This window comes from Xenia sp. Carnegie-2017, unplaced genomic scaffold (genome assembly GCF_021976095.1).
Source record: "Xenia sp. Carnegie-2017 unplaced genomic scaffold, XeniaSp_v1 HiC_scaffold_24, whole genome shotgun sequence".
In the NCBI taxonomy this organism is placed as follows: Eukaryota; Metazoa; Cnidaria; class Anthozoa; order Malacalcyonacea; family Xeniidae; genus Xenia; species Xenia sp. Carnegie-2017.
The window spans coordinates 18868857-18894819 of record NW_025813487.1 but is presented as its reverse complement, the minus strand read 5'-3'; the positions used below and the strand labels follow the sequence as shown (position 1 = coordinate 18894819).

The 25963-nt window shown below is 35.6% G+C and overlaps 3 protein-coding genes and 1 long non-coding RNA gene across 4 annotated transcripts in view; 3 read left to right on the top strand and 1 right to left on the bottom strand.

Moving 5' to 3' along the window:
* LOC124452309 (hemicentin-1-like) overlaps nucleotides 1-25963 on the top strand; it is a 275710-nt gene that overhangs the window by 37858 nt on the left and 211889 nt on the right. The gene's annotated exons all lie outside the window — the stretch shown is intronic.
* On the top strand, nucleotides 7806-9965 carry LOC124451735. The gene is made up of 4 exons (XR_006950635.1): nucleotides 7806-7869; nucleotides 8088-8308; nucleotides 9099-9262; nucleotides 9480-9965. It is a non-coding gene; the product is annotated as an uncharacterized LOC124451735 (long non-coding RNA).
* LOC124451709 lies at nucleotides 19578-20624 on the top strand. The gene is given in 2 exon segments (XM_047002330.1): nucleotides 19578-20138; nucleotides 20141-20624. Coding segments are annotated over 2 exon segments (822 nt in total). The 5' UTR covers nucleotides 19578-19642; the 3' UTR covers nucleotides 20467-20624.
* On the bottom strand, nucleotides 22804-24033 carry LOC124451710. The gene is made up of 2 exons (XM_047002331.1): nucleotides 23282-24033; nucleotides 22804-23205 (listed from the first exon to the last, which is right to left on the bottom strand). The coding sequence occupies exons 1-2, from the start codon at nucleotides 23975-23977 to the stop codon at nucleotides 23098-23100; spliced, it is 804 nt and encodes a 267-aa protein (XP_046858287.1). The 5' UTR covers nucleotides 23978-24033; the 3' UTR covers nucleotides 22804-23097.

Here is a 25963-nt window from a genome sequence, read left to right as displayed (position 1 = left end):
ATATGTCTTTCGTTGCCCTGGCTGACGTCTTACCTCATATACCTTCTGTCCCGCTGCTGATCGGCGTATCTTTACTCCTCATATACCTCTTTCGCTTCCTGCTGCTGAGGTATATGCATCTTTATCATCATATGCCACTTTCGCTTCATAACGCTGAGTTATGCATATCTTTTCCTCATATGCCCTTTCGCCTGCCTGACGTGATTGTGCGTCGTTCTCTTCATATGCCCCTTTTTACGCTGCCGTTGCTGTGTTGATCATGTTCATCTTCATATACCTCTTTCGCTGCTGCCGGGCTGACGTGTATGTTTATCATCATATAATCTTCGCTGCCTGCTGTTTTCGCTGTATTGTCTTTACACCTCATATCCCTTTCTCTGCCTGCCGGGCTGACGTGTATGCATGTCTTTACTCTTCATATGCCTCTTTTTCTTCCTGGTGCGCTTGACAATGCGTGTCTTTATCTTCATATAACCCTTTTCTGCCTGTTCGCCGATTGAATGCATCTTTACTCCTCATATACCCTTTCGCTGCCGCCAGGCTGACGTATGCTATCTTTACTCTTCCACCTTTCCTGTGCCGACGTTATGCATTGTTCTTCCTCTCATGCCCTACGCTGCCTGCTGCGTTGATGTATGCTGTCTTTACTCCTCATATACCTCTTTCGCTGCCTGCTGCGTTGATGCATGCTATCTTCATACCCTCCTTTCGCTGCCTGCTGCGTACTGCGTTTATTCATATGCCTTTCCTGCCTGCTGCGCTGCGTGTATGCATGTCTTTATTCTTCATATGCCCTTCGCTGCTACTGTGCTGACGTGTATGCATGTTCTTACCCTCATATGCCACTTTCGCTTCCTGCTGCGCTGACGTATATGCATTGTCTTTACTCATATGCCACTTTCGCTTCCTGCTGCGCTGAGTATATGCATGTCTTTACTCCTCATATGCCACTTTCGTCCTGCTGCGCTGATATGCGTATGTCTTTACTCCTCATATGCCACTTTCGCTTCCTGCTGCGCTGAGGTATATGCATGTCTTTACTCCTCATATGCCACTTTCGCTTCCTGCTGCGCTGAGGTATATGCATATCTTTACTCCTCATATGCCACTTTCGCTTCCTGCTGCGCTGAGGTATATGCATGTCTTTACTCCTCATATGCCACTTTCGCTTCCTGCTGCGCTGACGTATGCATCTGTCGTCACCTAGCTGTTAACTTTGCCTATTGCATATCCTCATTAAATAGGTTATCAAGGTCTTAGACGACTATGATTTGTTTATATTTCTTCGAAGGCCAATGATAGTTGTTTAGGCTTCATAATAAGTCAATATTGTTTATGTCTAGTCGGTCACGCGATTGACTCTCAAATTTTCAAAAATTATTATTAATATACATCTTGAAAGTTGAGTGATTATTGTTATTTTGTTGTTCTTTTTTGCAACATCAAAGTCTTTTTACAAATGAAATTTTTATTAAGAAATTGGTTAATAATGCAGCGGTTTAATCCAAAAATCTCATTGGATAGCAGTTTAGTGGAAAATTTCCACTAATCTGGACTTTTAGCGAGTGATAAGCGGGCTTCGTGCTGGCTTGTGACTGGTTAGGGCATCGATCCAACACTCCTAAGAAAATGCACCTAACACTAACGAATACTCTCATTATTAATTTTCATAACTAATTTAAGAAAGGAATATTTTCTGTTTTAATTTCAGTGAAACCTACAGTGGTAATTAATTGTTCAACACCTCTGGTTGTCAATGAAGGTGATAATGTATCATGTGTATAAAGGTGAAGGAGGTATCCCTCCTGCTAATGTCACATGGTTTAATAAAGATAACAACATAATTGGTGATGTTGGAGTTGTAAGTAAGACATTAGTAATCACTAATGTTACATTAAATGATGGTGGAAATTACATGTAAAGCACAAAGTTATAATGATCCACGTTTTAAAGATGAAAAATCTGTTGAAGTGACAGTGAAAGCTGCTTGTAAGTTTGTAAGACAGCATTTCAGATCTCATTATAAACGTTTGTGTAGAATATTGAATTTAATTTTATTCTATACAGATCCACCACAACAAACCAATATTACCATCAGTCCAATGTCAGTAAAAAAAGGTCAAAATGTGACAATAACCTGTGAATCAGATGGTTATCCTGAACCAACCTACACTATTTATCATAATGGTGCAGTTATCAGCAATAATAAGACATACATTATTCAATCTGTCAACTTCAATAACGCTGGTTCATATCGTTGTGAAGCAAAGAATAGACTGGGAAATGATTCATCTCAAGTTAAAAATCTTACTATCATCAGAGGTAAAATTAAAATTTTACTTCATCAATTTTTGGGCTAGTATTCTGCATTGTACTTGAACAAATTACGACTGTTCAGTTTCATCCCATTTGTACACGATAGTACAAGATTGTGCTGAACAATGAAGATAGTTATATATTTTTCTTTGTTGGCGCGATTTAGATTGGTTGTGCTGAATGACTACCACTGCCAATTATGATTGACTCTTAAGCCTACACCTCATATACCCTTTCGCTGCCTGCCGGGCTGACGTGTATGCATGTCTTTACTCTTCATACCCCTTTCGCTGCCTGATGCGCTGACGTGTATGCATGTCTTTACTCCTCATATGCCACTTTCGCTTCCTGCTGCGCTGACGTATATGCATGTCTTTACTCCTCATATGCCCCTTTCGCTTCCTGCTGCGTTGACGTATGCATGTCTTTACTCCTCATATGCCACTTTCGCTTCCTGCCGGGCTGACGTGTATGCATGTCTTTACTATTTATATACCCCTTTCGCTGCCTGATGCGCTGACGTGTATGCATGTCTTTACTCCTCATATGCCCCTTACGCTGCCTGCTGCGTTGACGTGTATGCATGTCTTTACTCCTCATATACCTCTTTCGCTGCCTGCTGGCTGACGTGGCGCATGCTTTACTCATCCTCTTTCTTGCTGCCTGCTGCGCTGACGCGTATGCATGTCTTTACACCTCATATACCCCTTTCGCTGCCTGCCGGGCTGACTTGTATGCATGTCTTTACTCCTCATATACCCTTTCGCTGCCTGCCGGGCTGACGTGTATGCATGTTCCTCTTCATACCCTTTCGCTGCCTGCTGCGCTGACGTGTATGCATGTCTTTACTCCTCATATGCCACTTTCGCTTCCTGCTGCGCTGACGTATATGCATGTCTTTACTCCTCATATGCCACTTTCGCTTCCTGCTGCGCTGAGTATATGCATGTCTTTACTCCTCATATGCCACTTTCGCTGCCTGCTGCGCTGACGTATGCAACTGTCGTCACCTAGCTGTTAACTTTCCTATTGCATATCTTCATTAAATAGGTTATCAAGAGACTTAAACGGCTATGATTTGTTTGTAGTTCTTCGAAGACCAACAATATTTGTTTAGGCTCCATAATAAGTCAATATTTTTTATGTCTAGTCGGTCACGCGATTGATTTTCAAAATTTCAAAATTTATTATTTATATGCATCTTGAAATTTGAGTGATTATTGTTATTTTGTTGTTCTTTTCCAACATCAAAGTCTTTTTACAAATGAAATTTTTATTAAGCAAATTGGTTAATAATGCAGCGGCTTAGTCCAAAAATCTCATTGGATAGCAGTTTAGTGGAAAATTTCCACTAATCTGGACTTTTAGCGACTGATAAGCGGGCTTCGTGCTGGCTTGTGACTGGTTAGGGCATCGATCCAACACTCCTAAGAAAATGCACCTAACACTAACGAATACTCTCATTATTAATTTTCTTTTTCATAACTAATTTAAGAAAGGAATATTTTCTGTTTTTAATTTCAGTGAAACCTACAGTGGTAATTAATTGTTCAACTCCTCTGGTTGTGGATGAAGGTGATAATGTGTCATGTGTATGTAGAGGTGAAGGAGGTATCCCTCCTGCTAATGTCACATGGTTTGATAAACATAACAACATAATTGGTGATGTTGGAGTTGTAAATAAGACATTAGTAATCACTAATGTTACAGTAAATGATGGTGGAAATTACACATGTAAAGCACAGAGTTATAATGATCCACGTTTTAGAGATGAAAAATCTATTGAAGTAACAGTGAAAGCTACTTGTAAGTTTGTAAGACAACATTTCAGATCTCATTATAAACGTTTGTGTAGAATATTGAATTTAATTTTATTCTATACAGATCCACCACAACAAACCAATATTACCATCAGTCCAATGTCAGTAAAAAAAGGTCAAAATGTGACAATAACCTGTGAATCAGATGGTTATCCTGAACCAACCTACACTATTTATCATAATGGTGCAGTTATCAGTAATAATAAGACATACATCATTCAATCTGTCAACTTCAATAACGCTGGTTCATATCGTTGTGAAGCAAAGAATAGACTGGGAAATGATTCATCTCAAGTTAAAAATCTTACTATCATCAAAGGTAGAATTAAAATTTTACTTCATCAATTTTTGGGCTAGTATTCTGCATTGTACATGAACAAATTACGACTGTTCAGTTTCATCCCATTTGTACACGATAGTACAAGATTGTGCTGAACAATGAAGATAGTTATATATTTTTCTTTGTTGGCGAGATTTAGATTCGTTTTGCTGAAAGACTACTACTGCCAATTATGATTGACTCTTAGGCATACACATTGCCCTTTCGCTGCCTACTGCGCTGACGTATGCATCTGTTGTCACCTAGCTGTTAACTTTGCCTATTGCATATCCTCATTAAATAGGTTATCAAAAGCCTTAGACGACTATGATTTGTTTATAGTTCTTCGAAGACCAATGATAGTTTTTTAGATTTCATAATAAGTCAATATTCTTTAGGTCTAGTCGGTCACGCGATCGACTTTAAATTGTTGTTGTTGTTTTCCAACATCAAAGTCTTTTTTACCAATAAGATTTTCAATAAGTAAATTGGTTAATAATGCAGCGGTTTACCGTCGATTTCAGTTAACTTTTCAAATGGCGGTTGCCAAGTTACTTTCTAATGTTGCCAACTACATTTCCAAATATGGAATATTCGATATGAACTTGTCAACTTGAATTGACAAGTTGTGTACTTGAGTACTGAAGTTGTGAACTAAAGTTGCGAAGTACAAGCAAACGCGAAAGGTCTTTGTACCCTGTAGACATTTGGCAACGAATCCGTTCAGTAAGCAAGGAAAAGCTTTACCAATAGAAGTAAGAAATGAAATACTTGAAATGTGGTTAAATAATGAGTGTTTGACAATCATTTTGAAACAACTAAACCTACCGTATAAGACTATATCAAATTTAATAGATCTATGGGTAGACACTGGTTTTATTGCACCTCGCCAGAGCGAACGTGATGTTCGAACCACGCGTACAGATGACGTTATTGTATACACTGAATAAAAATTAATAAACCATCTATTTACGCAGAGATTAAGCAACACCTAGAAATAACAAAGTTTGCCTTCCAGCAAACATACCTAGCAGGTCATCCATTAGCAGAATTTCGAAAAAAGATCTTGGTTACTCTAACAAGATAATAAGTCAAATTCCTCGAGAGACAGAACGGCCAGGCGTTATGGAGAAGTTAAAAACGTAGCAAATATTTCATTGATTGATTGCAATTCCATTTTGAGTCGTCTGTAGTTCACGAGTGGTACAGACGTCGAGGCACAATGGGTATATATCTTTTTGAATTTTTCTTTGCCACATATACTGTAAATTTATTACATAATGTAAACGGCATATCGCTTTAGACTCTTAGCATTCGTCAAGCTTAACTTTGCTTGCTCCTCAAATAGGTTACAAGACCTTGCCAATTTGTTTACAGTTCTTCAAAGACCTTTAGCGTTTGCTTCATAATTCAAACTTTAAGTTCACGCATTGACTTTCAAAATTTCAAAAATTAAATATCATCTTGAAAGTTTGATTATTGTTATTTGGTTGGCAACATTAGAAAGTAACTTGGCAACCGCCATTTGAAAAGTTAACTGAAATCGACAATAATGCAAAAATCTCATTGGATAACAGTTTAGTGGAAAATTTCCACTATTCTGGACTTTTAGCGAGTGATAAGCGGGCTTTGTGCTGGCTTGTGACTGGTTAGGGCATCGATCCAACACTCCTAAGAAAATGCATCTAACACTAACGAATACTCTCATTATTAATTTTCTTTTTCATAACTAATTTAAGAAAGGAATATTTTCTGTTTTTAATTTCAGTGAAACCAAATGTGGTAATTAATTGTTCAACACCTCTGGTTGTGAATGAAGGTGATAATGTATCATGTGTATGTAGAGGTGAAGGAGGTATCCCTCCTGCTAATGTCACATGGTTTGATAAAGATAACAACATAATTAGTGATGTTGGAGTTGTAAATAAGACATTAGTAATCACTAATGTTACAGTGAATGATGGTGGAAATTACACATGTAAAGCACAAATTTATAATGATCCACGTTTTAGAGATGAAAAATCTATTGAAGTAACAGTGAAAGCTACTTGTAAGTTTGTCAGACAGCATTTCAGATCTCATTATAAACGTTTGTGTCGAATATTGGATTTAATTTTATTCTTTACAGATCGACCACAACAAACCAATATCACCATCAGTCCAATGTCAGTAAAACAAGGTCAAAATGTGACAATAACCTGTGAATCAGATGGTTATCCTGAACCAACCTACACTATTTATCATAATGGTGCTGTTGTAAGCAATAATAAGACATACATCATTCAATCTGTCAACTTCAATAACGCTGGTTCATATCGTTGTGAAGCAAAGAATAAACTGGGAAATGATTTATCTGATGTTAAAAATCTTACTATCATCACAGGTAAAATTAAAATCTTACTTTTATCAATTTTTGAGATAGTATCCTACTTTGTACGTAAATCAGAATTATTTACGACTTGTCAATGTTCATCTTCAATTGACTTGCATTTGTACACGATATTACAAGATTGTAAAAAAGTCTTTTTTACAAATGAAAATTTTCATAAAGTAAATTGCTTTATGAAGCAGCGGCCAAAAATCTCATTAGTTACCAAATTAGTGGGAAAATTCTACTAATCTGGACTTTTACTAATTAGCGCGCTCTGCGCTGGTTTGTAAGTGATTTGGACATGGCCATTCTTACGCTAGTCGTAGATCGGCCGTCTAAAATTGTGATCGTACTCAAATTGTAAATCAGCTACTGCGCATGCTGTATGGACTCAGACTGCTTCACCCGGATCCGTGGCATCAAATTTTGCCTTTTTTATCGTTCTTTTTATCGTTGTGAAGCAATGTTTACACTGGGCAAAGATTTGATGTTAAGGATTTCACTATCAACCAAGGTAAAAAGATTGAGTTTCACTCTTTCATTTGATTTGTTCTTTTTTTCAATTATTATCTTTTTTTTTTATAGATATTTCTGTCATTCAGTATTCTGTCAGCATTTTCATCTCTTTGACATTATAATTTGAGTTGATTTCTGTGTAGCTATTTTAGCATTTGTCATTGAAGCATTTGTCAAGATATTCATCTACTGATTGCAACACGAAAGGTAATTTATTTACAATGCTTTAAAATCATATTTATGTTTAACTACTATTAGCTCTTTCTTTTCAATTTGCATGCGCTACCTGAGATGCTAAAAATCCTTAAAAGAAAATTTAAGCAAATCGCTCTTTTATAGTAAACTTTAGCTCTAGCCACACAATGCAATTAACATCTCGACCTTTGCCTTAGACTTAATGGAAATGTTCAATTCAATCTATCCAATGCTCAATCAAAATGTTCCAATCTTGTTATCATATGTTATCATAATGCTAAATTATTAAGTATCTACTTTTGTGTTATGTTTATTGTAGAAAAAGGATACCAGTAAGTGAATTATTTATTTTTATTTTCTTTGTGTGATATGTGATGTTAATGTGTTTTTTGTTCCTCATCTTTTGAATAAAATATTTTCATGGTTTGTGCAAGTTAGAGAAGCTGTTGTTTTTCGTACAGTACGAACTGTTGTATTAATGTTGTATCTATATTTTCTTCGTTTCGTCCATATCATGTACAAAATTTTATCATGGTTGTTAATGTTGCAGTGGTGAAAATGGTGTTGAACCTTTAGCTGGAGCTAATAATGCACAACCCAATCATTATGAAGAGACTGGAGGACTTAGAGAAAATGCTTATGAATCTATTGGTAATCAATATGAAACAGTAAATAATCCATCAACAAGTGATGAAAATAAACCATCAACAAGTAAAGCACCACCACCTGTATATGCCTCGATCGATAGAAGAAAATAGAGAAGGAAATCCGGTTTGTTGTGGATCTTTGTCATTTATTATTTATAAATAGGATTTGTGCATTTATTTTGTTTTAGTTGGATTATGGTGATGATTTTGAATGCATCATGGAGATTATGCAGGGTGTTTAAAAAAAACTGCTCATATTTGAAAACACCCGCGACATTTGGAATTTATACAATTCAGCAATACATGATCCCCAAAGACCTGTAAACGCAATTGAAAACAATGCATACGAATTGCTTCATTGAAACTTGATTTTATATTAGACGATTCTCTCTAATAAACGCTTTGACTCCAATAGTCGCACCCCACACATTGCTATTGTTAACAGTGGGTTATCGATTGCGCTAAGAAACCGTATATTTAGTCTTGACTTTGTTTTTATTTGCTCACAATATGGTGATAGAGAATGATGTAAACGTCTCTCTATTTAACTCCTTGTGTCAACTGAAAGCCCCCTCCCCTTTTTCCCTTTCTAGGCTGCTATTGCATTTATTTAACGTCCTGTGTTTATTAAGTCATTTAAGATGTATAAAAAACCTATGTATATTTTATCATCTTATGTATATATGAGAAAATATATCGTTGAACATTGAAAGTTTCTCCGGATTTTTATATATAATTTTATTGAGCTTTCGACTCGATGCTTCCTGCCTTCTTCAGAATTTATGAAGTTATTAGTTATTTACAATCCGGCGAAACTTTCAATTTTGAACAAGAATTATGTCTGGATTACAAATCTTCAAGCTGATAAAATATATACATATACAATGACAATATATACGTATGTTTTTATTTAGTTATACTCCTACCTTGACTTTAAAGATGAACCTAAAAGAAAGCCAGACAAAAATCGTCCTGCACCAACTGAATACGCCAGTATTGATATGAGTAAACTGGCACCTGTCGAGAAAAAAGACAACAAGAAAGGCGGTGACAAAGAAGGAGATGAGAAGAAGGAATAGTAAGTTTTATCTTTTGGAAAAGATCCTTTGTGGATCTTTTCCAAAAGATAAAACTTACTATTCCTTCTGTGAAGCTCGACGTCATTAATTGATGGTTGAAGAAAAAAGTAAAAGTAAAAATAGATTCATTTGTTGAATATTTTTTTAAAAAATGCCGAAAACATGCTTTTCTTTCTCTTATTATGGTAGTTTAATCTTATTATAAATTTCCTTTAGAACTGGCGATCGTCGTTAATAAAACAAGAGTACGTAAAGACTTACTACATTTATAAAGATTAACTTTGTTCTTCATTATATAATCTAGATTTGATCTCTAAACACTATTAAACCGAATACTTTATGATTGTGTCTGTGTACATAATCTTTTGCCATGAACAAACTTGAATCGTGGTATCTATGCTACAGTTTGTAAATGTTTTTTACTTTCCTTTATAAGGCATCAACATTACACACTGACTTTAACGCAGCATTTTGAATAGAATATTGTTTTAATCTTAGTTTTACTTTTTTTATTTTAATGATCATGGTTAAACCATTTAAACTTTTATTTACATAGAAATTAAGTGTAGAAATTAGATAGAAAAATCAAGCAATGTCAAGGAGTGTGATGGAAAACTCTTTAAATTACTTCTGTACGATTGAATGATTTCATATGCATAAGTGTAAGGGATGTTTACGAATAAAACAATTTCGTGATCATTATTATTTTGCTTCTTTATTTTCGTGTCTACTGTAGATGTGAGATTTGACCTACCCCCAAAGACAAGCTAACATTGAGTGGCTTTGTTTCAGCAAGCTTGGGCGATAATAGAAATTTTTTAATTAAAAAATTTATAGGAAGACAGCATACTGCAATTTAAAACAATTTAGTGAACAAAATTTTAATGTGTGAGTCATTGCACAATGGATAGTGCTATCTTTGCTTCGTGTAAACAATGCTTCAATTCCATAAACATCAATGGTGGTTTTCAGCAAACAAACATCTCAATTATGCTCATCAGTGGACATTATTCATTGATCTTTAATGATAATCAATGACAGATGAGCAGGATAGCCTAAGGTAGAAGATAGCCTAAATATATATATACCGCAGAATGCAGATTTTCAATTATTTCTTACACTGAAATGATTCGTAAAATTCAAATGTCTTACTTTGGAGTGAATACGCTTTATTTTAAACCGGATTTGCAATTCTATATTGTCCCCATATTTACTAAAATTTTGTAAAATTTTCTTTCATTTAAGATTCTAAGCTAATGGTAAAGCAATGTAAATACAACGATAAAAGAAATTATAGAACATTATTTTTGTACTTTTAATTTCTGAATTTGTTTTCGTGACTTGTTGGGTTTAGTGTTCTGGTTTTAAACAGTTCTTTTAAGAATTATTACGTTATTATTTTAACCATTCACCATGGTATTTGCTATTTTTTAAACAATTTTAACTTCTAATATACCCGATTAAAAAGAGCAAAGTCGTCTGACGTCATCCATGTACAGTCCTTTGCTAAACAGAAGTTTGCAGTCCAACCATCTGAATTGAAGTTGCTTGGGTTGAAGTGGTAAAAGTTAAAGGACAACTTGGTTATTTGTCATTTGATTCACTGTTTTACGAAATCAAAAATTTCTCAGTGATGCATGCCCCCTGGGACTCGTCAAGAACATTCTCAATCTAGCCACGTTTGGTATTTTCATCTAAAAACTGCAGGATAAGATCATTGGTAAGATAGATTGGGTGAGCAGGGGGGCGGATCAAGCTTTCCAAGGGCCCCTGGCGATTCCAAAGTCCCCCCCAGCCATCTGGAACTCTTTGTAGACAAAGTATAAGAAATTTTTAATTGTGCATTAAAATTGTGAAAATTACTAAGAATATTTCAGCAAAAGCGATTTATACAGATGTTATTTTTCACAATGATTTCTTACAAAATCCACTTGTGGATGCTCATCGTCTTCAAGAGCATTGTAATCAACTAGGAAATGGATATTGGCACAGCGTGTCGAAGTATGCTTTCACAATTTATACATTCATCTAAAAGGACCTTTAAGTTAATTAAATTACAGAATAAAGATTGTATGGCTGGTATTCTTTTTTTAAAACAACTCTGGGCAATTTGCGTGGCTTGTCGTGAGACAGGTTTTGATAAAATATGATCGCTCTGTTACATATGACAGCGTTGTCACGGCGTTTACATTCTTTTCATTACTTATATAAATATTTGCACAACATGAGACCCGGAAATAATTTTGAAAAGAGGAAAATTAGCTGGTTTATTTAAGAAATACGTGAAGATTTTCACCAGCTTAGTTACTTCAGTATTGTTTAAGGTAAAGCGAATCATTTAAAATGTTAACAAATATTGATGGACAAGATTATTTGTAAATAGTTTTATTGACACTTCACAGAATTTCCTGTGGAAATACGAAGTTGGCTGAGATGTATCATTGTTGAAAGTTCTTTAGTACTTCCGCAAAGAACAAAACAAAAAAATCTTGTTTTACTGGCAACAACAGAGGATGTTTTTTATCGAAAATTTAGGAAGTTTTACTGATGCTCTTGTTTCCTTCAATATTAATGGTGATAGGAAATCAAAAATATACATAAAATATGAAGGAATACATCATATATTTCTGTTGTGGTTCTGTGATTTTACTTAAGTTGCATCTTCACCATTACCTTTATAGACAGAATACAAGATGGAAAAGTTTGACTTCCTTTCATTTGTTTTGTTCTGTTGGATTTCATCTTGTCAAGGTATTTATTATTTTATTAGACCATTAAGGAAGTAAATGGTTATTTTTGTCAAATAAAACTGTGGAATTTACTTAGAAATTTAAGCTAAATTGACTGAAATACTTGCTGGTTTTAAGTTCTCATGTGTACACAATAACACTCATCGTAGCCAGTTCTGCATTCAAAAACAATCCAAAAGCAATACCTTGCAGTATTTCATCTTTTAAGTACATGCACATAAAGGCTATTTAGCAAAGAAGTAAGAATATCTCATCTACAATAAGATGATTGACATTTTTGCAATAAATAGTAATAGCACCTATGATTTTTCAACAATACCAAATGTGTTTCACCACTATAAAATATGTTGCTCTATGTGGCTGTTGTACAATTATGAATCTAAATTATAAATTATTAAATATTTATATGCCAGCTATTATTATTTATGAATTGATGCTCATACGAATGTGTGAAGAATGTTTAAATGTTGATGACTTTACTCATACATCAATGCACTAAATCTTCTGTTAATTAGAAATTGACCTCAATCATTTAGTTTGATATCATTTTTCCATTAAGTTTTCAAAGTTAACACTTCTAGCAATTTTTGCTTCTTCTGTAGCATTGCTTTTTTTGCTTAGAAAGATCACATCTGACCTTGATGTACTAAAACTATTTTGCAATCATTCAGTTCAATTTTAAAATGAAAAAAATTTGTTTGTCAATTTAAAAAACATGCTTATCAGTTTCACAAGTTTTTTTGTGAATCCTGGGACTGTAGGGTTTTCATAATTTTTCTCAAGTACATCATCATAGCTGGAAGCTGGTTACTGTCTTTTGATATCTGGTTAAAGTAATGTTCATCTTTGATCAGTTTCAATCAACAAAGTTCTTACTGATACATGTAGAGGTACTGTTACAGTGTCCTCTGCTACTGACTCCTCAGAATTGAGCTTAACAATTAAACCTTTCTTTCTTTTTTTCCTCTATGTCTTTATCCATGGCCACCATACATCCCTTATATCTCCTGGTCTATGCTTTTCACTCTTGACTTTCATTAACGGATTTTATGAAAAAGATCCAGGATGCCACTTTTTCTTTGTATTGAACAAGTACACAAATGTCACACACAGACGTCACATTCATCTTGTTCATTTAAACTTCTTCCAGCATTAATAAAGCTTGATATTCTCTTTATATCCTATTGAAAAACAGGGTCTTGCCGAGATGCGTGGGGCAGAGTCTATTACACCATCATATATTCTATGTTTTACCTGAAGTTTAGTCTATGTGTCATATTCACAATCATATTTGTATACATGCCAAAAGACAATTGCTAAACTCAGCTGACGATATTTATGGCGTAGCTATGTCACATTTGAAAAATAAGTAATGGATTTTATTGTGTATAGAACTTGAAATGACGATCTTAAAGGAGTTGATTGATTTTCTTTACTGTATAAGGCAATGACAATCCTTCTTTGTGTTAAGCCGAGTATATATCTTTACTGACAAGGTAAACGTCTACAAAGCTATTGTTCTTTCGTCTCTGTCTGTCATTTCATAAGGTAGCACTGCTTGTACTCCACAAAGTAAAGTCTTACATGATACCGCGTTGACTTCTCCTTTTTGTCCTAATGGGCTAATACTTCCAGCTATTATATGAAAGTCTTAACATAAAAATATCATAAAAAATGCTTGTTGAACTCCACAACACAGGCGTTGGTGCTTATTTTCCTATGCTTACTTCGCATGCTTTCAGGCACACGGCGCCAAAGGTTATTCTAGAGCGACCGTATGGAAAACAGCTCACCATGTTTTGCATGGGAACAAAACAATAAGTTTGAGTCTGAATTTGAGGGTGGTCCATTTTTGCTTGAGGTTGTACATATCCTCTGTGACCTAGGTCTCTCTATAATTGTGGTACAATTTTGTGGAACAACTTCAAAAACCTGAGTTCCTCTGTCATCATATTTTCGTTTGAACAGCCCACAGGGTATTATGCATGTTGTAGTCGTCGTCGTTGTTGTTATGATAGATAAAAAATATACTTAGGTTTGATATGTTTTTGTTTTCTGTCATTTGGTACTGTTTTTATTTAAAAATTGGTCTTTAATGCCTCAAATGATATAAGTTTTATTAGATTTTATAGTTTTATCTTTTATTTCTTGTAATAGGAAAAATTCTATCACCTCCTCTTGGCACAAGTTTCACATTTCTACCTGGAGAAACACACAATATAACCTGGACATTTGATGATAGTATAAATGATTTGGCCAGTAGAGATTGGTTTTTTACTGGTAGTAGTAATAGGTTACAATCAATACATTTGGCTTCTGTACGTCGGGATTCATCAGTGGAAAACTTTAATGAACCAATTCTTCCAAATTATGATGTCTACAAACCTTCAACGCTGCAATTAAGAAATATCACTCATAGTTATGATGGAACGTATGCGTTTCGATTAACAAGAAGGGACAGTCTGTTATCTCCTTTCATATCTGAAGTCAGAGTTTTTGTTGCAAGTAAGTCGTTCCTATTTTTTATTATTTTATATTCTTATCAGTTTTAGAAATTCATATTTAATGAAAGCAATACATCTATTTAGTTAGAAACGTAGAAAAATAATTAGACCAGTGGTTGCAACGTTAGGGGACAAAGAAATTCAAACCATGTGCATGCGTCGTATGGTTCATGTTATTGGTTGATTACTAAATCATGGGTTAAAGTGTATATGAGCCACCAGAGGCGGTTCTAGAATTTTTCAAACGTCAGCCATAAAACAGCGGACGCCGGACATCCTCCCTTGGGAAATTTTGAAACATAAGGTGCTAGAAATCGATTTCAAGCATTTTGGAATACCTTAACTGTCAATTTTTGCAGGGTTACAAAGTGAGCAAAATCGCCGTTGTTAAAAATCAATGATAATAATCAATGCTCTTCCTCATGTTGACTACATCATTCTTCAAAGTGGTTATCAAATGAAAACCATCCATAACATCAATAGTTTTTCCATGTAACAATTGCGTACTGGAAGAGTAGCATCCAGAATCTTTTTTGTAAAAACTAGCGCAACAATAAAATGAAATTGAGTGACTAATGAAAGTAAGTGAGAAGCATCAGCAGCAAGAGAAGGCTTCACCTCGTCGCTTACATTGTTTATCATGTTCTGAAGAGTGTCGATTAAAGGGATAAACGTTCGAACGTTTCAAGAATATAAACTCGCTCAACCCATCTGGTTTTACAAAGACTTACCAGTTTTGCCTTCTTGGTCTGAACATCTGACTTGTTCACGTGCTCAGCAAGGGGCATGCTGCGTGTCTGTGATATGTTGATAAAATTGGCAGCTTTAGAAACAACAAATAACATTTTATTATTAATTTCAATGTTAAAAAGAGTGTTACAGACAGATGAATTTAGTCGATGACTTTAACAGTGAGTGTATAAATTGCATTCATTAAAGAATCAACTAATAATAGAACAAGGGGCAACTGTTCTTTGTGACAAGAATCGCAGCTTCATCTGTAATGATAGAATAGTATCTATTTTGTATCTCCGTCGATATTACCTGATCAATACAATTGATGATTCTTTTTGGCTTGTCTTGGCAATATTCTTTTATACTTGCCACATTCGAACAAATGATTTTTCAAAGTTTGATCACCAGCTCTAACTCTAAAATTTTAAGATTCAACAAAATTACCAACATTGTTTTTAACTGAATAGCAACCAACCTCTGATTGAAATTGAGTATCATCACGATGACGTATACCTTCGTGTGACCCAGTAAGTGAAATCAGCCAATGAAGTTCTTTCATCACTGTTGATACTTCCATTGTCTGAACTTTTGTTGATTTCAATAAATGGCAATCTTCTATTTACCATACCAAGTACACGGTCAGAAGCATAATGATGGTTTTTGTGAATCTTGAGACAACTCTTATAGTGTAGATGGTAAAGGTCACTTACCAGTCTCAAAGATTTGTAAATGCGTTCGATAATAAAGACGCTGGACTTTTTATTTCTTGCTCTTTCAATCCACTTGATTTCAGACGTTTCAACATCCAATTGACTAAAAACATACAAGAATGTAATGGCAGGTCTTTTGTGGCCACGTGGATGTCATTATCATCTCCACCAAGATCTTCCTCTACAGGATGTGTATCGATCAATGAGTTGTGATGTATTCCTACTAAAAGTGTGTATGGACAGCGGATGTATAATCAAAGTTCTGATTTCTCATTGTTTACTTGCTTACATGTTAAAGCATGAAAAAGTTCATACCTACCGACCTTTGACAACGTACCATTGCCTGATATGCACTCTTCTCTCAAACGGTTAGAGGACTTGATCAATTTGTTTTGCTGTGAAATTAACTTAGCTTCAGAAGAGTCGTATAGTTTCAAATGAACTTGTTGATCGTTTGTTTTTAATAGGAGATTAGTGATGATCTCTTCTGCCATTCACAGAAGATTTTTGCACAAAATATTTTTCCTTTGATGACTTCTTACATAAACGCATCTCCAATACGGATAGTTTAGAAGTTGCAAGCTTTAGTATACATTGTCATTTTTGTGTCCTACATGTTGCTCGTGATTATTTGGCTTTGAGGCAAATGTCCTTGGCATCACTTACGACAAAATCAAGATCAGCACCTTCATATGCAGTGCTTTGATTGTAGTCTTTCGATGACAACTGACTTTAAAAGGTTTAATGTCCGAAGAAAGCCACCGAGTATTCGAATTCTTTACAGCAAGGATAGCTTACTTTTGGATTTATTATTCCAAATGCTACAGTACCTAGGGACTCAATATCCGCTTTTTTCTAGCTATCCAGACATGCATTTGTTGATCGATGAAGGATTTCTGGTGCCATATAAACAAGAGAACCATGTAAATTTAGTCAGTTCTCGATATTACGATAGCCAAGTTTGAACATTCAACGATCTACTCAATCTAAAGTCAAATACTTGGCATAAAACCGGAGATTTTTGATATATTTCCGCAAAATCATTGCTATGAAGGGGACAAGTAGCAAGGCTTCACGTGCCGTCCCTGATTTCGACTGATTGCTACAACACGCGCAACACTTCCAAACTTCCAGCCCGAGTTTGGATCGCCCCTTGGCGCGACAAGATATGATGATGATGATGATTGCTATGAAAGTAACGCTGATTAGACTCCAAAATATTCGTTGGCTTTAAATCTCTTTGAACTTTTTTTTCTCTGTGTTGGTACTCAAGACCGTTCACCAACTACTTTAAGCACACTGACATAACGTTAGCGAATGACTCGAAACGCTGTCATAAGAGTTATAAAAGTCTACATTTCTTACTACTTTTTCTTTCCAAATGGAGTTATGTCAAAGCCCATTGTGTGGCCAAAGTGACTCATTTGGAAAAGCGCCGCTTAGATTCGATGCATTCATCTTTATTTTTTTCAAGAGGACGTTACGTCCAACTTACCTATCATTAACTCCTGCATGGCGTGTTGACTGAACAGTTTCAAATGCGTTAGTTTAAAAAAGGGGAGGAAATTGGAGGAAAGGAATAGGAAACACAAAAAAGGCAAACGGGAACGATGAAAATTGCAAGAGTAACTCGTGCGACTTTGACTTTCTCTGCTTTAGATTTTCTGGACGTGGCCAAGTAAAATCCGTTATTTTTAGCAGATGTTACGAAGAAGGTTCTAGTCTATTACGAGCTTTTATTCAATGAATTGCGAGAAAGTCTCTTTGAAAGATATTTGTCATAGCCAGTTGGCCGAATGATTTTGGGTTTCAAAAACCGATTTGTCCTTATTTTAAAGGCAATAAAGTATGTAATAAGATTTAAATTTTTAGGTGCCAATTTTAAACATTTTCGTTTCATATTTTAATATCATATTAAAGTGAATGGTTTGAACCCGGGAGTGTCGTTACATGTTTGTAAATGTAGATCGTCCAGGTTGGTATAGCCCTGAGAAGGACTGTTTTTGTTGTTGTTGTGACTGACGTTTTGACAACCTTAGCGGTAGTCATCTTCAGAGTCAAATGAGGAGTAAACGTCAGGTTAGCCGCAGGGGCGGATCTAGACCGATGCAACCGATGCGAATGCATCGGTCAAAATATTTAGATATTAAAATCTGCGAGTTTGCATTTTAATGAAATAAACAGCAAATATTATTTTCGAATTATTTAAAACGCACATTTGACAGTGATATATTGTTTAGTTAACTTATAGATTTAGCAGTTTTAAGCTAAAATTTGTTCTAGAAATAACATTTGTGTTCTCCGATAATTTTGTCGTATTCCATGACACAAATAGCGAAAGAAAAGTCGATAAAATTTAGCGAAATTTTGTCGTGAATACATAATTAGTAAGTAATTTAATAGTATTCTGCCAGCACGTCACGGTAGATGGAAGAGGCATCGCCACGTATGGCAAGCCAAACCTACCAAAAGTGTATCGAGATTTATAAGTCGTATTAGAATTACTATAAGTCTATTCGAGATTCGTAAAGTGGTACTCGAGATTACTATAATGCGGTGTGAAAACTATATTATTATTGTTGAGTTGTGTATGACGAGATTTATATGACGAGTTTTATATGACGAGTTTCATATGACGAGTTTTATATGACGAGTTTCATATGACGAGTTTTATATGACGAGTTTCATATGACGAGATTTATAAGACGAGTTTTATATGACGAGTTTCATATGACGAGATTTATAAGACGAGTTTCATATGACGAGTTTTATATGACGAGTTTCATATGACGAGATTTATAAGACGAGTTTTATATGACGAGTTTCATATGACGAGATTTATAAGACGAGTTTTATATGACGAGTTTCATATGACGAGTTTTATATGACGAGTTTCATATGACGAGATTTATAAGACGAGTTTTTTTTATAAACTGTAACAGTGTAACGAGATTTATAAGAGGTCACGAGTTGTTTACAAACTGTAACGAGATTTCCCAAGATGGCGTCCGCTAGTAATGCAACTTATTTCGAAGCAAATGAAGAACTTACTGAATTTTTCCAAATGTTGGATGCATTGTTTAGCCATTTAGAAATTGCTATAGTACTTAATGATACTCTTGATTTGGAACATTGTAAATGCAAGTTAGAACGAAATCTTCCAATTGTTACAGCAATGCTCGTGGCCGTTAACAATGAAAGATATGACGACACGATAGACTTACTATCACCTCAGCCCTCATTTGTCTCGCTGTTGGAAAGATTAAGTGTTGGAATAGAAGAGGAAATACGCAGGCTAAGAGCGATCTTGGATTACACGTCTCCTGAGAATAGAAGAGAAGTTATTTCATTCCGGTCAAGTACGGGAGGGAGGCCTTGTTTTGATATAACCAAAGTACAGATAGAGCAATTACGAGATACCGGAATGAAATGGAAAAGTATAGCTAGCTTCCTAGGTGTATCAGAACAAACAATTTACCGGAGAAGGATTGAATATGGAGTTGAGGCTAGCTTTACAGACATCACCGATGATAGTTTAGATGGGCAGATAAGAGATATTTTAAGGCTTACCCCATATAGTGGAGAATGTTATATCAGGTAGTTTAAGGGCTAGAAAGATCTATGTCCAAAGAGAAAGGGTCAGAGAAAGTCTTCGGAGAATCGATACTATTGGAAGAAATATGCGAAGGAGGTATGCGATTTGTAGACGGGTTTATAACGTTCCCGGGCCGAATTTTCTTTGGCATATTGACTCAAACCATAAGCTTATATCCTGGCGATTCGTTATCCATGGTTGCATCGACGGGTTTAGTCGGGCAGTCATTTACCTAGAGTGCTGCGCTGATAATAGAGCTCAGACAGTAGTTGATCTTTTCAAAAAAGGGATTGATGAATTCGGTTTGCCTTCAAGGGTTCGTGGAGATCGAGGTGTCGAAAACGTTGACGTAGCACGGCTAATGATATCACGTCGTGGTGAGAATAGAGGTAGTTTCATTGCCGGGCGAAGTGTGCATAACCAAAGGATAGAACGGTTGTGGGCAGAAGTAAACCGGGTTCTTTCTGCTCTATACGTTGGTGTCTTTAAATTCATGGAAAACGAAAACCTGTTAGATCCGTTCAATGAGCATCATCTATTCGCCCTTCACTTCGTTTTCAAACCACGTGTAAGTGCGTCACTTTGGAATTCAGGGAGCAATGGAACCATCATGGACTAAGGACTGCCGGTCACCAAACCCCCATGACACTTTGGCAAACGAACATGATTCCTGTTGCAGATGAATCTCCTATTGTTAACTTTGAAGAATATGGTCTAGATTCAAATGGCCCAGTTCCAGACGTCGATACAGATAATTATGTTGTGGTACCTGAAAACATACTGCAGCTGACGGAAGAACAACTGGAGCTTCTATGTAGTGAAGTCAACCCCTTAAGCGATGACGGCAATTATGGAATCAATCACTTCATACAAACACTTGATATTGTCAACACATTTTATGTTCAGTGATTGAACTAATTTATGATCAAAAATCGAGGTAAATAACAAATATAAATAGAGGATGCATCGATCATATACTTGAAGCAATGTCAGCAATGTTACCGCGTGTGAATGTGCATTAATTATTTAGGTTAGCACTATTTTCCACCCAGCAAACCGTCCTTTACTTTGAAATATAATATTTTACACAATATAATATTTTACACAATCTAATATTTTACACAATATAATATTTTATGTAATATTTTACACAATCGTCGAAAACGACATATTTTCCAGCCTGGATTATAAGTTTATAGCTTAAGGTGGTTGCATGAAAATTTATACTGCAACATTTATCTGTAAATATTTTCATATTTTGATATTAAAAACTGTATTATAAAAATATAAAATTACTCGCCATCTCAAAACGACCTAGCACCAGTGCATGCATGGTTTCCTTTTAGCTTTTGGTTCTTTCCCATTAGCCGCCATCTTTAATTTATTTCCGATTGTGTAAAGGGCGGTTTGCTGGGTGGAAAATAGTGCTAACCAATTATTTACTAGCTACCTTAAAATGAAAATGGGTGCGATAAGGTCCTATCACATTTAACCATATCGCGATTATTGTAAGTAAAGCTTCCAAACAAAATAAAGAATAAATAAGTTTGTTCCTTTAAACGACTTCATCATAATTTGTACAGTTGGATCGTAGATATATCTCTGATCGTCCGTACATATCAATAGTGTACAAATTATAAGTCGAACGATTTTAATAAAATTTCAATCAAACGTAGTTATAAGCATTGTTCAAGATGTAAAAACGAACTGTTAACGTAATTTTATACAATGTCAAATGACCAAGATTGTCCTTCCTTCAATAAGTTATTGAACTCAGATGCAAGATCACCATAGCTCTCATATGTGGTAGGAATTTCTAAACAAGGTCCACATGTATGAGCAATAGGTCGTCTTTGGAGTCCACTTAGATTTGAAAAGTTACTTCTATCGATGTGCAAGTAATACAGTCGCTTCCAGTGATGAAATGGAGAAATCTCTCGATAGCTTTACCTTCTAACGACCGAATGTACCTTTTCAAATGATCTATTGTAAGGCGCTCTATTTCATTTCCGGTTTCGGCGTTAATCAATTTTATTAATTTTTTGGCCGTAGGTTGCCTACTGGTATAAAGTTGAAGAATGTCTTCTTGTGTTTTAAAAATGTCATCGTATTGGAGCATTCTTAAAACTGGAGACCAGCAGTGAATTATGTACCGTGGCTTTTGAAGAAGTTCTTGGTGAGCCAACTCGAACATAATCTCCTTGATGTTATCTTTCGTCGGAAGTTTAAAACACTTGAACATTGAGAGAAAGTCAAGAATGTCTTCGTCTTCGAGGTCACAATTTTCGTTCATGCAATTATCAAAACTCGGCGATCTTCAAGAGTCACGTAGTCACGAAAGGAATTCAGCAACAACTCTCTACTTAAATTGTCCTCTCCGAATAAGCATGTACATAGCAGTGCCGGTGATATTTTCATAGGAAAGTATTTCAGCAGGTTGTAACCGTAGACAATAACTCTAGCAATAGACTGCCAATCATTTTTTTGCATGTCGTGCCTAATCATAGGAATCTTATCGCTGGAGCCGAAACAGTAGGTGTTGTATACCTCATGCCAAAAATGTGTCAAAACATCCAGCATTACTCCTTTTCCTTTCCCTTTTCTTCCCTGCCACTGTAATCAATCACGGTGGGGCAAACCAAACAATTAAGCACATCTGCATCATTAAAAATGGCTATGACATCTTGACGTATTGTAGTTCTGTGCACAATAACAGCTCTTACTTCTCTGTTCTCAGCTGGCAAAGACAGGAATGGAGTATCTATCAATGCGGAAAAACACCTGCAGAAAAAATTCAATTGCAATTCAGACAAAGACAATATACCAGTATTTTCAAATCATATTACCAAGATCTATGAATTGATAATCTAAATTAGAACAAGGCCATAAGATGAGAACCTGCTTCGTTCAAAAGAGTAAGATCATCAGTTTCAAGGAGTGTGCTAGTTTGAGTTGAGGAGCCAGTTGCAGACAGTGAACCAGTTTCAGCCACACCATCAGTTGCAACCACACCATCAGTTTCAGCCACACCATCAGTTGCAACCACACCATCAGTTTCAGCCACACCATCAGTAGGCACAGAATGAATTTCACTGGTTTCAGATATGCTTATATTATCATCATCCAAAGGTTCATCTATTCCTATATAACATATTTTTTAACAAATTCTTGCAAAACTATTGCAATGCATAACAATTTGCATATCATTATAAGCATATTCATTTGAATCGATTGCTTTTCTTTACCTTATAAAGAATAAAAATTCTGAGTGACTAAAATCTTGTGAAAATGAATGCAGACTACAATAATTAAATTAAACTATTTTAAAAGCTAAGTGCCCAAATGAGAGCTGTCTTATCTGAATTCATATGAATAATTTAATCAAGGTGAACAATAGTCATGACTTAAGTTTCTTAATTCTGAAAATTTATATAGATTTGCTAAAAGAAAGAATATAAAATGATATACCTCGACATATTACTGTCACAAAAAAACAATTGTAAAAAAAGTTTGTTTGAATTTAAAAAAATACTTTTTACATTATTTTAGTGTACAATCACTTGATCCTCTCTTATGACAAATGTGGAAAGATCCCTTGCTTTTACCCAATCTATGTATTTTACCTTCACTAGAATTGCTGCCTGGTTCCTGTAAATGAACAACATATCAGTTTTTAAAAGCACACTATTTACATGATGAGCATGTAGCAATCTAATTCTCCAACCTTTGTTGCATTTCCCATGTTAAGCAGCTGGACACTAGGTCGTACATACACTGGCTTTTGTGCGTATAATCTGTGGAGGATAACACCATCCAATGTCTGACCAGGGGCTAATGTTGGCGCAACCAGAGTGGAATGTACCGATGTTAACAGTTCTATATCTGTACCATGCGGAATTTTTCCATCAAAGGCCATCATTATATTAGTTTCGACAGCAGCGGCTGACAAATCTTTTGAAAACCGACAACCTGAAATCATGTGTCCATTTTCTACCAACATCAGCCGAGTGCCTTGCCGTGGAACTGTATTATCTTTGGGGCCGCTTAATAGGATTAAATCTCTCAAAAATGGCCTGTTATCAATTGCTGTTGATGAACGAGTTCGCCTTGTTCGGCTTCTTGCAGCAGGTCTACTTGCGGGAAAATAGCGCCTCGATTGAAATGCAGTGGTTGAATTTCTTCTAATTGGGAGGCGATTCTCTATTGTGGCTGTTGATGCCATTTGATAAGGGTGATGCGTTAATTCTCTCTGGCGACTCGTTTCAGCATTTGGCAAATTCAAAGCGGTCGTATGCCGTCCAAATATAGTTCTCACTTCTGACCTTACAGAACTGTCCACGTCAGGTGATATTCTTTCAGACAGCTCTGTAACTCTGCCAAGAAGTTCCTGAATAATTTCTCTATTGCTCATTTCTGTCATTTGGGTGAGAGCGATACAGTATAGATAGAAAATACAAAGTTCCCAACCCGCCGAAATTTTGCATATAATTAATAACTGCTTTTGAAACAAACACGTGTTCTTTAACTCAATACTTCATGTTGTTAGAGGAAAACTCGCGATATAAACTCGTCATATGAAACTCGTCATATAAAACTCGTCATATGAAACTCGTCATATAAAACTCGTCCTATAAATCTCGTCATATGAAACTCGTCATATAAAACTCGTCTTATAAATCTCGTCATATGAAACTCGTCATATAAAACTCGTCTTATAAATCTCGTCATATGAAACTCGTCATATAAAACTCGTCTTATAAATCTCGTCATATGAAACTCGTCATATAAAACTCGTCTTATAAATCTCGTCACAGTTTATAAAACAACTCGTCATATAAATCTCGTCATACACTACTCGTACCGCTTTACGAATCTCGAATAGACTTATAGTAATTCTAATACGACATATAAATCTCGATACACTTTTGGTAGGTTTGGCTTGCCATAGCCACGTCACAGTAGATTTGCGATGCATCGGTCGATGCATCGGTCCCGAGTCCTTTTCCGCGTGAAATCTACTGTGACATCAGCAAAACCATTGTTTTAGGGCCTCACGTCACGGTAGATTTTGCCGCTGAGCGATGCATTTTCCATAATTTTGTGATTGTGGGCACATGGCACCGATGCATTCAACTTTGAACTTCAAAGTTGAATGCATTGTTATTTGATCACTTGATATAACTCGAAATCATCGATCGAAGTCATGGCTGTCGAGAATATCAAACACGATCTGTGTACTCTGCTTCGAGAAGAGAAGTCATTTGATATTAATGGAGTGCGTCGAACCTATGAAACGAGAGCTGCTACTTTTATTTCAAAATCCTCTCCTTGGAATCCCTTTTCAAAGGGTAAAAATGGGAGAGATATGTCAAGTGAAATGTTAATACCTAAGCACTTGACAGTTCATTGGCAAAGTGGAGAACTAAGAGCTTTAAAGTAAGTAAATTTACCTTTATGCTTGCATGTTTTAAATGTAAATAGTGTACTCATTTCAGACTCAGAGTGTAGTCGTGTAGATAACGACGAACAATCATCATAAAATATACACGATGTCATATTACTTATCCAGCACTTATACTTGTATTCATATGTAATATAATACAAACTGTAATATGCAGGGGTAGGTGCGATTTTAGTTGCATTTTAGTTTATGTATTGTATGGATTACATTAAAAATGTGAGTGTGAAAGATCCGTTTCTGCCCTTTGTCGAATGAAAACTTGGTTACGTTGCACAATGATCAACGAAAGGTTAAATGGATTAGCCCAAATGCATATTAATGATGATATTAAGTGTGATGTCGAAGAAGTGATTAATACCTTTGCTAGACAAAACCCAACGAGGATGCAATTTCTTGATATCCTGGAGGATAAAGAAACAGAAGCTTGACGATGAGCTCCATGAGAAATTCTTAATGCTGATAAACAACCTACATTTTCTTTGAGAGTTATCTTGTTTTCAGCCGTTATTGAGAGGACGAAGACCACGTTTAAACATTGATTTTCTTAAACATTTCATCTTTGCTGTGGTTGGAAGAAGACGATCTTTCAACATTGCTTTTATAATTGTTGTCATCTTTGCTGCCGTTAGAAGAAGACCATCTTTGAACATTGCTTTCATTAAACTTTTCATCTTTTTTACCGTTGGAAGAAGACCACCTTTGAACATTGCTTTTATCAATGCTGTTATCTAACAAAAGACGGCTCATGTTATTTTTTCGATAAAATTTACGCTTAAGATTTTTCTGTCACCTTTCCCAAATCGCTGGAAAATGCTTCTCGGATAGTGAAAATTCAAAAATTTTCTGGGGGAGCATGCCCCCAGACCCCCCTAGCGGTGGCTCGCGCCTTCGGCGCTCGCAATGCATCGGTCAGCTAAGGAGCTGGATCCGCGCCTGGTTAGCCGT